This window comes from Heterocephalus glaber, unplaced genomic scaffold, assembly GCF_053883595.1.
Source record: "Heterocephalus glaber isolate CG9 unplaced genomic scaffold, H.glaber_assembly_v1.0 deba00001504, whole genome shotgun sequence".
In the NCBI taxonomy this organism is placed as follows: domain Eukaryota; kingdom Metazoa; phylum Chordata; class Mammalia; order Rodentia; family Bathyergidae; genus Heterocephalus; species Heterocephalus glaber.
Window position 1 is genome coordinate 70,365,284 of NW_028258324.1, and position 14,234 is coordinate 70,379,517.

At 55.9% G+C, this 14,234-nt stretch overlaps 1 protein-coding gene across 4 annotated transcripts; it reads right to left on the reverse strand.

Annotated features, from left to right (window-relative positions):
• Positions 1-5,602: 5,602 nt before the first annotated feature.
• Positions 5,603-14,224, reverse strand: Chrd (chordin). 4 transcript variants are annotated; one of them, XM_087186750.1, is made up of 23 exons: positions 14,076-14,224; positions 13,827-13,930; positions 13,314-13,443; positions 13,086-13,214; positions 12,894-12,993; positions 12,715-12,802; positions 12,237-12,378; positions 12,006-12,146; positions 11,845-11,927; positions 11,620-11,767; positions 11,389-11,495; positions 11,172-11,291; positions 10,253-10,409; positions 9,699-9,919; positions 9,181-9,294; positions 8,652-8,918; positions 8,475-8,568; positions 8,325-8,381; positions 7,946-8,049; positions 7,323-7,425; positions 6,681-6,826; positions 6,447-6,546; positions 5,603-6,060 (listed from the first exon to the last, which is right to left on the reverse strand). In XM_087186750.1, the coding sequence occupies exons 1-23, from the start codon at positions 14,221-14,223 to the stop codon at positions 6,008-6,010; spliced, it is 2,856 nt and encodes a 951-aa protein (XP_087042876.1). In that variant the 5' UTR covers position 14,224; the 3' UTR covers positions 5,603-6,007. The 4 variants fall into 4 exon arrangements, with proteins under 4 accessions (XP_087042876.1, XP_012927731.1, XP_021111747.1 ...); XM_013072277.2 differs by having other exon boundaries at positions 5,603-6,063; XM_021256088.2 differs by having other exon boundaries at positions 11,845-11,954.
• Between the last annotated feature and the right edge of the window lie 10 nt (positions 14,225-14,234).

A 14,234-nucleotide genomic window follows, 5' to 3' on the forward strand; every position in this document is an offset into this window, starting at 1 on the left:
CAGCCCACCTCGTCTGCCAACCTGGAAGCCTCTTTATGCTTCATGGGGCATTTTGGACTCTAACATTTCTGACCACAAAATATGTGCTTAAATTACACCTCTCCCTTAGCAGAGATGTTATGAAAGTTTCCCTTCCTAGTCCTGAATAAATCCTCCCTCCTTTCTTCCTCCTTCTCCAGACTCCCACATGCCTGGGTGGTTGTAGGTTGGCAGCAAACTCAAACAAACAGACCAACACATGAATGTATGTGGCCTAATTGTACCAAGTAACAGCTATTTCTTTAACTCTCACTCTGCTCACATTTTATCTTTATGTATTACATAATTTAAATGTTAGATGAGACACCGTGTCCTTTGGGATTCACATAGAATTGAATCAAAACTTCATCCTCTATTCTTACGGAGATCCAATTGTCTCCTTAGTATCCCAAGGGGTTCTGATATCTACTGATCTATTGATTTCACACAAATCTCGTAATTCTGGCATGTGTGTTCCTTTCATTTCCCCTGGCAAGAAACTTAGTCACATTCCTAATTTTTTAAAAACCATTACACACTGGGTGCGGTGGCACACATCTGTAATCCCAGCATTTGGGAGGCTGAGGCAGGAGGATTGTCATGAATTCAAGCCCAGCCTGGACTACATAGTGAGTTCAAGACCAGCCGGAACTGTGTAGCAAGACCCTATCTCAAAAAAGTTAAAATAAATTTTTTTCAAAAACCATTAAATATCTCATGGCTTATTCCCTGCCCTCCTTTCAGTCTTTATTCAAAATGGCACCTGAGGGCCGGGGATTTAGCTCAGTGGTTTCACCGCCTGCTGTGCAAGTGCAAGGACCCCAGTTCGATCCCCAGTACCAAAAACAAAACAAAACAAAATGGCACCTGACTGGAACATTTCTCAAACTATCCTTTTATAGTCGCATCCAGTTCTTCTTCCCAGTTCCCCTTCTCTTGCTCTGTGTTTTCCATAGCACCTTCTGCCCTCTATTTGACTTATGGACTATATTTATTGCTGTATTATAATTGATCTATTTATTATATGTGTTGCTGTAGTTTGGATCTGGAGTGTCCCCCAAAGGCTTATTGTTGAAGGCTTTGTCCCTGTGTGCAGTGCTATTGAGAGGTGTGGAACATTTAGGAGGTGAGGCCTAATGGGAGAAAGTTAGGTCATTGGTATTGTGCCCTTGAAGATTGAGACTCCAGCCCTCTGTGTGTCTCTCTTTGCTTCCCAGCGACCATTAGGTGACAGGCCTCTTCCACCACGTGTTACCACCATTGATGTCCTGTGCCACCACCAGCCCAAAGCAACAAAGCCAAGTGACCATGTACTAAAACCTCTGAAACCATGAGCCAACATAAACCTTTCCTCCTTTTAAGTTGATTATCTCAGGCATTTTGTTACACTCACAGAAAGCTGACTAATACATTATTAATGATCTTCTCCTACAAGTTTATAAATTCCACATGGGTGGGATTATTGTCAGTTTCATTCCCTGCTGACTTCCTAGCACCTGGGACAGTGTCTGGTGAGGGAAAAAAATGCTCAATAAACTTATCAGAAACCTTCATGATACGGCAGGTTTTACTGAAAATCCTTCAGCACTGCTGCTCACAATGTATCCCTGAACTAGCAACATCAGGGTCCCCTGGGATCTGTCAGAAAATGCAGGAGGGCAGGCCCCATCCAGACCTTCTGAATCAGCATCTGTAGTTAACAAGCCCCCAGGAGATCTAAGTGCTCCTTAAAGTGTCTGTGTCACAACAATGCAGACTTGGACCTTAGACACCTTCTATTCTCAAAAAGCTTTTCTCGTATGCAAGGAACTAGCAATAGCGGGTCTCTTTGGGGAGTGGACCTTGATGCCTGGGGGAGGGGATTATACCCTAGATATCATTTTGTACCTTATTAGCTATTTAAAAGTGATTAAATTGACGGCTTGTAAAATGGCACATAGTAAAACGTACCCTTCAGCTGCTTCTCCCTGACCTCTGTTTCCTGCAGCCTCTGTCTTGCTTTCTAGCTTTCCCCTACAACTCTCCCCCCAGTCTGAAGACCATGTCTCTACTGCAGCTGGTGTAGAAGGCAGAAAAGACTACAGACACTTTGGGTTTGAAAGAGCTTTACTTTTTTATATTCGTGTAGGAGAGAATGTCCCTAGCTTCCCTCCCTTTCCCTCGGAGCAGGGGCTTTGCAGGAACGGAGGCCCCCATGTTCAAAGTCCCAGGGGCACCAGGATGCTGGCACCAATGACAGGCTCTGCATTTCATCTCCAGGGAGTCCTTGCTGTGTGTGTGGAGTCTCAGCCATGGCCACCTGCTCCAGTCTTGTGTGCTTCTTTGCCAGCCACGTCAGACTCATGAGCTCCCCCAGCTGCTGAGCTGGAAGCAAACATACTTGGCTGGGTCGTCTTCCCGGCACGCAGACAGCAGCCTTTCTGACCCTGCGTGGAGAAGCCCTCGTCACCAGGCTTATCAGACAGTTTACTGTCATCTGCTCCCTTCACCTATGCCTTGCCTGTCCCACTGCATGCAGGAGACTCAGTCTCTGGCCCCAAGTAGGGCAGGGACTCAGCAAGGAGGCTCCAAAAGAGGAGGAGAAACCCTGGAGTGTCACAGGAGGCTGTGCCTCAGCCAATAAGCCAGTAGCCAAAGCAGGTAGATGAGAAGACACCGCAATGAACACTCCTAAGGAAAAGCAGGGGCTTTGAATGCAAATGTCCCCGCTGGGCAACCTCTGCTGCCCATGTGAGGACAGGACAATCTCCTGGCCTGCCCAACACTCACCAGCTGAGGATCACTGGTGGGCTCTAGTCAATTTCCTAAAGATCAGACCACTGAATGCCAGTTTGCCAGATTCTCTGAGCTGTTGGGGGTTTTCTCCAACCTTCTATTTTTGTGTCTCCTCAGTCATTTCCAATGCCAAAGGTCAGACTTCCCTCTATTGCTCTCCCTACTCCGGCTCCAAAGGCTGCCACACAAATACCCCAAACTGGGACATCAGAGCCAGTCCACAGCTGGGGACCGAGGCACTGCAAGGGGCAAGACTCAGAGTGGAGCTGGCATGGAACCAGGCAACTAAGTGTTTTAACTAAAACATAGAAAACTACTCAGTGCTTGCTAAGGGAGCCGTTACCGGGGTTTGCAGTAGCAGGTGAAGCATTCTTTTTCCCTCACATGTCTGTGTATTGCTGTAATTATTCACCATGATCTCCTTCTATGATGAGCAAGTAAAAATATCAAAACCAAGCAGTGATACAAGGGGTGGCTCACTCTGAGAGCACTGTAATTACTCCACAATCCCTAAGAAGCACCAATGTTGAGATCGGCATTCCAGCCATAGTCTGTGTGTGTGTCCCCTACATGATTGTGTCTCCTTCACACATCACCTCTGATCACCAAGCTGAAGTGCATCTCATTTCACATGCCGAGACATCTCTCCTTGCCCCGAGAACCCTCCTCTCTGTTTCTATCTCTCATTCGTTTTACAAAAGGCTCAGGGGTGAAATGCAATAAAAACAGTCGTTCAAAATCTGTTTTTTGAGAGCAAGCAGCTCAGCCCTGGAATGCAGGCTTTGCTAGTGGTTGAGCAGCTACCATGAAAGCAGAGTTGGCGCCCTGGACTCCCCATGCATAGTAGGTCCATGGGCGCCTGGTCATACTCTGCTTGATGGCACTTTCTTATGTCCTGGCCACAGTCTAGAACTGCTCTCCTTAAGTCACTGCCACAAATTATTCCCATACCCATACAACTGTGCTGGTGACTTGGCCAACAGCCCCTCCATGCCATAGCTCCAACTGGTGACATTTGTCACCTGACATACCGAAGCCAAATTTTAAATCTTACTGGTAAATGTTTTGACACTGAAATAGTCTATCCAGGAAAATGGGTCACTCCTTGGGCTTCTGCTGTTGTTGGTTTTTTTGTTTTGTTTTGGTGTGGTTTGGTTTGGTTTCTTTTAAAAGGAAAATGGCTCTTGACGCTGCCTGAAGGGGAATGGATGGGGTGCCCTCTTGAGGTCTCTGTGTGCCAGGGCTCCATGGAGCCTGACACCAAGACCTGCACACGCTGCACAAGGCCGGATCTCCTGGGTCACCACATCACTCTCTGGGGCTTGGGCGGGGCCTAGGGCCTGGCCAGCTTTGGTTAGAAGGCAGGCTAGGATGGGAAAGGTATTTCAAAGATTTGTCTGAAGAGGACACTGCTCTGCCTGGATCCATTATGAGACACTCCTTCATCTGCTCAGCTGACACCCACGGAGGCTGCGCTGAAGCCCTGGCGGCATCTGCAGCTCAGGATCTTGGGCTGAGCCCCGGCCTCATGGGGCCCACCAAGCTGACCTGTGGGTGACTTGTCTGGCTCCTTGCTCCCTCAACAGGGAAGACAGACAGTATTGTGAGTGCATCCTCCATCATACCACACCTACCACTGTGCTCAGTTCCCTGTATCTAAGCCCATGCTGAATCCTGTTGCTTTTTCATCCCTAACTGGCCCAAGTCCGGTTATCTCCATCCGTATCATCCCTGCATCTTCAGCCTGGCTCCTCCATGAACATCCTGGCAAATATAATGGAAACCCATTGCCCTCTCCTCCCACATTTCTCCCTGCCAGCTCCAGAAATCCCCAAACCAGCTCCAGGAATTCCACCATAGTTAGTGTTTTTGCCAATGAGTATGTGCCAGGCACCAAGCTCTGTGAAGCACATGTTCTGATTGTATCCTAGGAGGGAGATATCTGTTTTACAGAAAGGAAACAGGGTTCACAGAAGTGAAATCATTCAGCTAGTTCATAGCAGAACTGGAACGTGATACTTCAACAGGCCAAGACAGTAACTAACCACACACAGCATGTCTCACACTAAATAAAAAGGCTATGATTTTCCTTTCCCTCTGCCCTACCAGACCATAAAATCCCACTTTCATTTTACCCTCTACAGTTCACACAAAACATAGACCTGCAGGTTACACACATTATTAGTTTCCATCCTTATGCCCTTATTTCCTAGAGCCTGTGGGGCCTGGGAGAATAACCAGGAATCAGGGGTAAGCGGAAAAACGTGGACAGTTTGGGGAGTCTATTCTGTACATCACATCACTCGATCTCAAGATGAGCTCAGTCAAGAACTGGATCTGAGCCGATCCCAGTCTACTCCGATCTGGACTTGCCCCTGATCTGGTCCAGAACAGTTTATTTCCAGGAAAGAAGAACAGTAAGAAAGTATGTGCTTCGCTTCAGACAAAGAGAATAAAGCTAGTGGCTCTTGTTTCTCTCTTTGGAGCACCTTCAAATATACAGTCAGCCAAAAAATACCAATCATGAGTGAGCCAGCTTGAGTCTGAATCCTGCTTCAGGCTGTGTGGGCTTTTCAAACTCCAATCCAGCTCCGGGGCAGTCCCAAGCTCCTCTGCGGAATCCAGCCGTGCCAGCCAACTGCCGTGCCAGTCAACTGCCGTGCCAGCCAACTGCCGTGCCAGCTTGCCCCTGTCCAGGACTCCTCCTGTGCCTGGAGCAGAGCTCCCCCCTCACCTTCTACTCTCAGACCCTCTTCCGCTGGGATCCACTCAGGTCCCTGGCCAAGAAAGAGCCCATCTAAAGCTCAAAGACTGAAAAATAATATTTTAATAAATACAAAAATCTCCAATAATGACTCTGCTCAGCTCAGGGGCAGCAGGAGTGGAGTGGAGGGCCCTTGGTGCTGAGTGAGGATAAATTAAAAATCCCAACAAGCCAGTGACATTATGTACAGAAGGAAATGGATGGAGCTTCCAGGGCAGAGCCCAGAGGGTGGCAGGGCAGAGCTGGAGTGGATGTGGCCTTGGTTGGGCCTGGCCACCTCTCCCCTTTGTGGAGCTGTGGTTCCCAGAGGTAGTGGGGGAGGGAGAAGAGGCAGAACGGAGGAGCCAATGGCACTAGGGCTTCCACATAAGAGAAGGCAGCGTCCTCAGTGCGGCCCCTTCCCCCAGCTCAGGCCCCGTCCTCTTGGTCATGTGGCCTTCCGGCTGCTCCCTAGGAGACTTCAGCTTCTTTTTCCAGCTCTGGAACAGTCCTGGTCTCGGGAGCTGCTGGAGGAGGAAGGGAGCGAAAGTTGGAGGAGGAGAGGGAACATCGTGGCATGGAGAACATGAGAAGAGGGTGGCATGGGAGACATGAGCAGAGCATCTCTGCCCTGGTCCCAGAAAGGGAACAGTTGTCCAAATAAGTCAGTGCACACTAGCTGTGCGATCTGTCCATTGCTTCATTCCTCTGAGCTTCAGAAATCCCTTTTGTAAAGAAACGATGACACATGACAACCCCTGGTGCCACCCGTAGGTGGACTAGGACAGTGCCTATGAAGCACCACTGGGTTCCCAGCAGCAAGGGGGCTCCCGGGGCTCCCCTCCCTCCCAGGTGTCCTACAGCCAGCAGGGCCAGTCCACAGCTACTGTCCCTGGCCTCCCTCACTTACACCGCCGAGGTGTGCAGTGGGAGCAGCATCGACCATCCTTCCCCGAGCCACAGGACAGTGACAGTGAGCAGTCATCCCGCTCACAGTGGGGCACCCCTGCCTGGAGTAGCACAAAGCAGGTGCTGAGGGTCTCCAGTGGCACTGGGGTGCAGTGGACATCAGCCTCTCCCAGGAAGCCCGCCTCCAGGACTCTGCCCTCCCGGGGAAGGTCTCCCCACTGCAGAACCCACTTACCCCACACCTGCAGGTGATACAGCTCATCTCCCCAAAGGGGGGTACTGACGGGTGCCAGCTCTGGCTCTCCGGGAACCACTGTCCAGCAAAACGGCAGCCCCGGGGGCCATCAGCCTGCATGGAGTCCCCCAGCTGTGGGTGGGACCCTAACCCCATGGTTGGGAGGGAAGGAGGCAGGGATCAGCCCTAGAGGGCCACCCAGCTTTGATTTCTCTTTGAATCCCCACCACCTAGCAGTTTCTGGTATTTAGTGGGTGATAAATTTGGATGGATGGATGGATGGGTCAATGGATGGATGGACGGATGGAATGATCAATGGATGGATGGATAGATCAATGGGTGGATGGATGGATGGATGGATGGACGGATGGAATGATCAATGGATGGATGGATAGATCAATGGGTGGATGGATGGATGGATGGATGGACGGACGCAGTAGAAACTAAAGCCCATCACATTCTACTAGTACATGCACATTCTCTCCATTGTGCTTAGAGCTTTGGCTCCAGACTAGGCATAGAGCAGTGCTCAGTAGGTCCTGAAGTAGCCAAGAAGCCCCTCACCCAAAGCATGCCTCCCCTCACCCAGGTTAGCACCTGTCCCAACCCCAAGTGTAAGGTCTTGGTGCCCAGGCTCCTCACCTGGACACTGTTTGCAGCAGTCAGTGGGGTTGGCGCGGACAGGCTGGGCACAGGCCAGCCGGGGACACTGCACCTTCTCACAGTGCACCTCTCCAGTGCCCCTCTGCAGGGATCCAGCACATGATGGGTGTCAGGAAGGAGAAGGACACAGAAGCCTCCTGCTTCCTCCCTCTTCTTCCCCCCACTCCAGTAAAATATATGTATGGTGTTTTACTCAGAGTCCTGGGCTTGCTTTATATACCTGAACTCAAATCCTCATTGTACCCTACAAGATAGGTGGCATGTATTTGGACAGGAGAGAAGAGAGGCAACACAGGGAGGTTTGGAAAGCACCAGGATCACATGGAGCCAGTCAGGGGGCACAGGCAGAATTCGCACCCAGGTCAACCCTTTCTCTTTTCCTATAACAGTGATGGCAAATCTTTTAGAGCTTTCAGTGCTAACAAAGAGCCCACTGTGGCATGTGTGCCATAGGGTCGCCACCACTGTCCTATGGGAAGCTGGCTGTCAAAGCCCACGGAAGTTTTCTAGCATGTTTGCATCCTTGCGTCCTCCCCACACAGCCCAGCCCCCCTCATCTCTGCAGACCCCACTGACACCAGAGACAATGGGGGCAGCCATACCTTGCAGGTGCAGATAGCACACTTAATTAAGCCAAAGGGGGGCACAACAGGGTGCCACCGGGTGCCCGCTGCCCGCCAGCTTCGGTCACCATCAAAATAGCAACCTGGTGAGGGAGGGGGCCCAGCTGCCATTAGTACTGAGCTCATCAGCTGAGCCCGCAATCAAGGCGTGAGCTTCAGGCCAGCCCCACAATAGCCAAACCCAAAGGCCACTGGGGGCTGGAAACAGAGGCCTGGCAGGTGTCACCTGGCACCTGCGCCCTCTGCCCGTTGCCTCCCACACACATTCTCCATTCTCTCTCTCTCTCTCTCCCCCGCTCTTGGTCCAGCCCAGAGGCCCCTGAATCTTCCCACCCCTGCTCGCACCCTCCCAGCTCACCCTCTCCCGGGTCGCGGCTCCTGGGCAGCCCTGGGAGGTCTCTGGTGTCTTGCTTCTCTGTGGAGCCAAAGGAAGGTCGGTGGAAGGTGACCCGCCCGCCTCGCTCCCTGGGAGCTCATCCCCCACAGCCCAGCCCTGCAGGGGACCTACCGGGGCACACTGGGCAGCACTGGTCAGATGCCTGCACCGGGCGTGGGCAGCTGGGGGACGGGCACACCACGGGGTCACAGATCACCGTTCGTCTCTGCAGAGAGGAGCAGAGGCACTGACCAGTTCCAGTCCCTTGACCCCGACCCTCCTCGGCCCCCTTCCTGGACCTATACTTACCTGGCAGGTGCAGAGGGAGCAGAGTGGGTCGTAGTTGGGTGCCCAGCGAGCCCCGTGGGGGCGCTGCTGCCCCTCGAAGAAGCACATGTTGGGGTCTCGGGGCCGCCCAGACCCTCCAGATTTGGCAGGTGCAGGGGCCTCGGGGACGGGGGCAGCGGGCAGCACATGTTGGACAGCTGCATCCGAAGCCCCAGGCGTCTGCGTCCCCTCCGCACCTCCCGCAGCGAGGCGCGGGCCCCCCACCTCGCATTGGTTGGCAATGTGCACCTGGAAGGAGAGGCCAATTGAGGAAGTGCCCCAGGCATCCCCTGGCATCACCAGCCACGGCTGGCCAGGGACGGGACACACCACACTGCTGTTAGCCATGGCCATCACCCAGCTGCACGGCCAGGGCTGCAGGCTGCCAGCTTCCTCAGGCACCGTGTGTGGCTTCATCCTTCTCATCACCAAGGTTTGAGACTACCACCCCCAGACCCCAGAAAGAGCAAATGACAAGTGCAAAGACAATGGAGCCAGCCGGACTCCTCACCTGCCCTCGGAGCTCTCCTCGGGGGCTCCCCTTGGTGGTGACCAGCAGGGAGGCAGTGCCCCGCGCCAGGTGTCGCAGTAGCTCGGGCTCCAGGTCCTTCACCACACCCTGGGCCTGCGGGTACGAAGGATGAGGGATGGGAACAGGGGGTATTAGGGCAGAACCTACTGTCCCCAATTTGTAGATGAAGAAACTGAGACCCAGGGAGATCAAAGTGTCTAGGGTAGCAAAGCCACAGGCAGTGCTGTGAAGCTTGGAAGCCAGGTCTGTCTGACTCCAAGTCCATGGGCTTGGCCCATCCCCCACCTCTCCAGAGACCTAGGCTATGATGCGCTACCCGTCAGACTCCTTGAGAAGGACACAAAAAGTGACAAATGCAATAATAAAGACTAAGTCAGATTCACATCCCAGCCTGGCTGACTCCCCAGGCCATGCCCGCTCGGTAATACTAGGCTGCTAGCTGTCTACCTCCCCTGCTGCAGGCCCTCAGAAGATGTCTCCCACCACCTGGTCCTCACCTCAGGGCCATAGAATCCCTTCAGCAGCCGCCGGGGCCCCGGCATCCCAGGAGGCCCTAGGAGGTGGGCTGTGACAGTGCCCTGCTCTGAGCCACCAAGCCCAGCCAGCAGCACTTCATAGTGCAGGTGACAGTGTGTATCCAGGGAGAGCCAGGCATGCCCCGCTGCCTGGCTCTGCACAGGGGGCAGCACCAGAGCTCCTGCCAGGAGCACAGGTAACGCTGGGTCCAGACAGAGGAGAGGTGACAGATGAGAAGTCAGCCTAGAGCCCCTTAATCTCAGCATTCTCCATCTCCCCCAACACAGACTCTGTGAACGCAAAGGCACTGTCCATAGGCCCAGAGCCTGGAGAATGGCAAGCGTTAGAGTCCAGCGCCATGGCAACAGGTGGAGCCTGCCGGCAGGACCACCCTGCACACACCCCCTTCTCCAGATGCCAACCCGAAGTTCATGAGGGGAAGAGACATCAGATTCTGGCCCTCTGGCAGCATCTCTCACATGTCTGAGTCACAGGGCAGGGGGCAGGGAAGGGCAACAGACCCTGGGGCACTCACTCTCATGGCGAGCACCGTGCCCACTGTAGGGCAGGGTGGCCACATGCCCCCGAAGCTCTCCGTCCGGAAGGTCCTTGGTGCCCACATTCAGGAACAGCTCATTCTGCAGCAGCATATGAGCCCCTCGGGCACCCAGCCCAGGGCAGATTCCCACAGCCTGGGGGACAAGGATGAACAAGGCCCTCAGCTTTCACACAGCCCCCATTCTGAGGCTTTCCACGTTCTGTGTCCTCACTACACCCTTACACACCTCCCTACAACCTAACACTAGTAAAGAACTTTCTAGATCAAGTCCTATCTCTGCCCCTTCCTAGCTGCATAACAACCTTGAAGAGCTATTCAAACTTTCTGGTCCTTCACTCCCTTGTCTATAAAATGGGTACTATGAAAGGCAAAATAAGGTAACCAATACACCGCCTCCTCTCCCCGCCACTGTACTGAGGATTGAACTCAGGGCCTCATGCAGAAGCCAGCACTCTACACTGAGCTACCTGAAACAGAGAAAGTAGCAATCATTGCTAACATATTGATTATTACACAGTCTATGGCACTATTCCTCCGGTTTAACTCCTCCCGTTTAACTGTAGCATGCTGAGCTGGGCATGGTGGCACAGGCCTGTAATCCCAGCACTCCGGAGGCTGAGTCAGGAGGACCAGAGTGAGTTCAAGGCCAGCCTGAACAACATAGCGAGACTCTGTCTCAAATAAACTAACTGTGGCTTATTGAAGGCAGGGGCCACATCCGATGGTCTTTGAACTCCCGTCCCCAGTCTGAGGGTCACTAAAAATGTGTCATGTGAGTCCATGAGAGAGCCCAAGAGAAAGCGAATGACACTGCACATCCCTGCTTTCCCATCGTCCATGCTTCAGCATCCCTGGCACATGGGCCCTGGGGCCCAGCTCTGCCTGGAGCTCTCACCCTGTGTCCTCCGGGCTGGAGTCCAGCCATGTGGCACAGGACAGTCCGCTGATTCCTCCGCTGAGGCTTGGTCTCCAGTGTCATGGCCACCACCTCACTGCCTGTACCCACCACTTGGACCTGGTGGCCAGGGGAAGGTAGGGCGAATTGGAAAGGCAGCAAAGCCCCGGGGCCCTGTCCCGCTGCCCTCTCCACCTCGTGCAGCCCTTGACTCTACCTGGTAGACCAGAGAGCCGTTTCCTAGTAGTGTGAGGCTGGCGGAGCCGGCGGCACCCGTGTGAACAGGGACCAGGGCATCGGCCCCACAAAGGACACTTTGTAGGACTGCAGAGGGTCAAAACAGGTGGCGGCAGGCTTGTTCCATGCCCATGCATCCCCCAAGCCCCCAGCCTCTATCTGTGCCTCTTGGTCTTGTGCACCTGTGGTGCCAGGCCCCAGTCCACCTCACCATCGCAGCTCTGCCTGGCAGCAATGTGCCCACTGATGCGCAGCTCTGGTCCGCCCATCCTCTCCAGTGCCATCTGCAGCTCCCCCAGCACCAGCCAGTCCATCTCCTGTGCTGTCAGGCTGGGCAGCACCTCAGCAAAGCCCAGGTCCTGGGGACAGACCAGGGTATAGTGGGCAACAGCGAGAGGCCAGACCAGATGACAGCAAGGGCCGGACCCTGCCTCACCTGGACTGAGGTGTTGGCCTGGAGTTCTCGCAGCAGCTCCCCCTCGTGTAGAATCTGGAGCCTCACGGGAACCTGGGCTGGTCCTGCAACGGCCACACGTGCGGACATTTCTGAGAGGCCGCACCCTCCCCACCTCCTCCCGCCTCTCCCCACCCACCTACCTGCACTCCTGGGTTCCAGCAGCCCCCGGAAGAGCAGCAGAAAATGCAAGGAGTCCTCCGTGTCGCTGAGGGTGAGCACAGCAATGCCCCCTGCGCCCTGCTGCTGGGGGCCTTCCAGAGTCAGGACGGCACTGAAGGTCTCTGGGGGAAGGGAGACAGTGACAGCCCATCAAAAAAATCCCCTCCTCAGCCCACCAAGGTCCATGTGCAAAGGCTCTGTGCTCCCCTTACCTGCAGCCAGGGCCCGGTGCCGGATAAGAGGCCCCCAGACCTCCCCTGAGGGGTGAGTGGGTGTCAAGAGTGCCACATGGAGCTGTTCTGCCCTAAGGAGCCGCAGGGACAACCGAGGCACCGCCCGCCACACCCCACAGACCTGGAGCAGAGAGACAAGGCCCACACTCAGTACTCAGGACTGGCCAGCTGAGAGACCCAGGGCTGGTGAGCGAAGATGCCTCAGAGAGGCTTAAGAAGGGGCCTGGAGCCAGATGCTAGGGCTCAAACCCTGGCTGTGCCACTTACTAGGTGCATGACCTTGGACAAATCACATTCTGCTACTGAGCCTCAGTTCCCTCATCTGTAAAATGGGCCCCATAATGTCAGCGCCTTCCTCCCCTGAGCCGCCTGGAGGACCAGGGCAGCAGTGCAGAGCCTGCTCTCAGCAGGCTCAGTGCCCATACTGGATAAGCGCTCGTAAATGGCATCATCTCACCAGGCCGTCTCTGGTGGGAGCTGCCGGGTGTTCAAACAAGACGCTGCCCGTGGCATCTGAGAAGCGGACCCGGCTGGGGCGGTCCAGCCTGGGAAGGAGAGGTCCAGTGAGGCCGCCCCTCCGCTCCGGGCTCTCCTCCCACCCTCACCACGCCTCCCTCCTTCCTTCCCCTTTCTCACTGCCGGTAAGAGATGGAGAAGCGGAGGCTAGAGCGCTGCAGCGAGACCCGGGCACGTGCCACGGCCTGCGACCTCGGCCCTGTCAGCAGCGCCACGAAGTCTACGAGGGGAGGGAGATGGCCAGGGCACTGTCAGCCCCGGCTAGCGGCCCGCCCCGGCCACGACCCCACCCCTCGGCCCCCGCCCACCCACCCGAGTGGCCGTCGGCGCGCGCGCGCTCCTCGGGCCCCGACTCGCCGCGGTGGCTGTAACTGCGGTGCTCAGGGTCCCTCGGATATTCGAAGGACAGGCTTGGTGGCGGCTGCTCCAAGTCGCTGCGCTCTGGACCAGGGATAAGAGATGCTCTGGCTCCAGCAGGCCGCCCCAGTCCGAGTGGCCCAGGACCCGGAATCGCGGCCCAGCCCGCAGAGCCGTCCTTACCCTGGGGGCAGGTCTGGCAGCAGTGTCCTGGCAGCTGGCGAGGCTGCCCGCAGGCCAAGCTTGGGCACTCGGGCTTGATGTTTTTGCAGCTGACCCTGCTAGGGCCCCTCCCGCGACGACCCCACTGAGGCTGATCGCGGAGAACGCGGAAAAATCAAGTGAGTGCAAGATCTCAAATGGTCAGACCAGGGAGAGAAGGGGACTAGGAACCGGGACAGGGTCGTTCAACAGAGTCAGAGGGGGTGTGTGCGACCCTGGACAGGTGACTTAACCTCTCTGGGCCTCAGGTCCCGTCTGGGGTCGAGGACGTAATGGCATCTATCCAGCAGGATCGCGACGGGAGGGCTACCGGCGGCTGGCTGCCCGGATACGCCGCTGCGATCAGCAGCAGTCAACACCTGAGCCTCCGAGGGGCGCCCCTCTTCCTGCGCCCGCGGGCCGCCCCTTCGGAGCCCCTCGCTCCCCCAGCGGCCCTGCCCCGCGCTGCAGGGCTCGAGCCCGCGGTCCGCTCACCGCCTCGCAGGCGCACAGCACGCAGCGCATCACCCCGAAGGGCTCCCCCAGGTCCGGGTGCCACGTCTCGTCCACAGCGTAGACCTTCCCGCCGAAGGAGCAGCCTGCGGGGACGGGCTTGGTGGTGGCCGCTGTCCCGCTCCAGCCGCGCAGCCCGGTCCCAGCCCCGCGCACCTCCCGCCCGCCGGCCGCGCCGAGCCACCTGCGCCGGGCCCTCGGGGGCGCGGACTCGGGCGGGCGGCCACCTACCTGCCGCGCCCCGCACGGGCAGCGGCTCCTTCTCGGGGCGAATGGGCAGCACGGGAGGCTCGGGGCCGGCGCCGCGGGCCGGCCGGGAGCCGAGCAGCAGCAGCCCGAGGAGCAGCCGCGGGGCCGGCGGGGCCGGAAGGCTCGGCATGACGCGGGCGG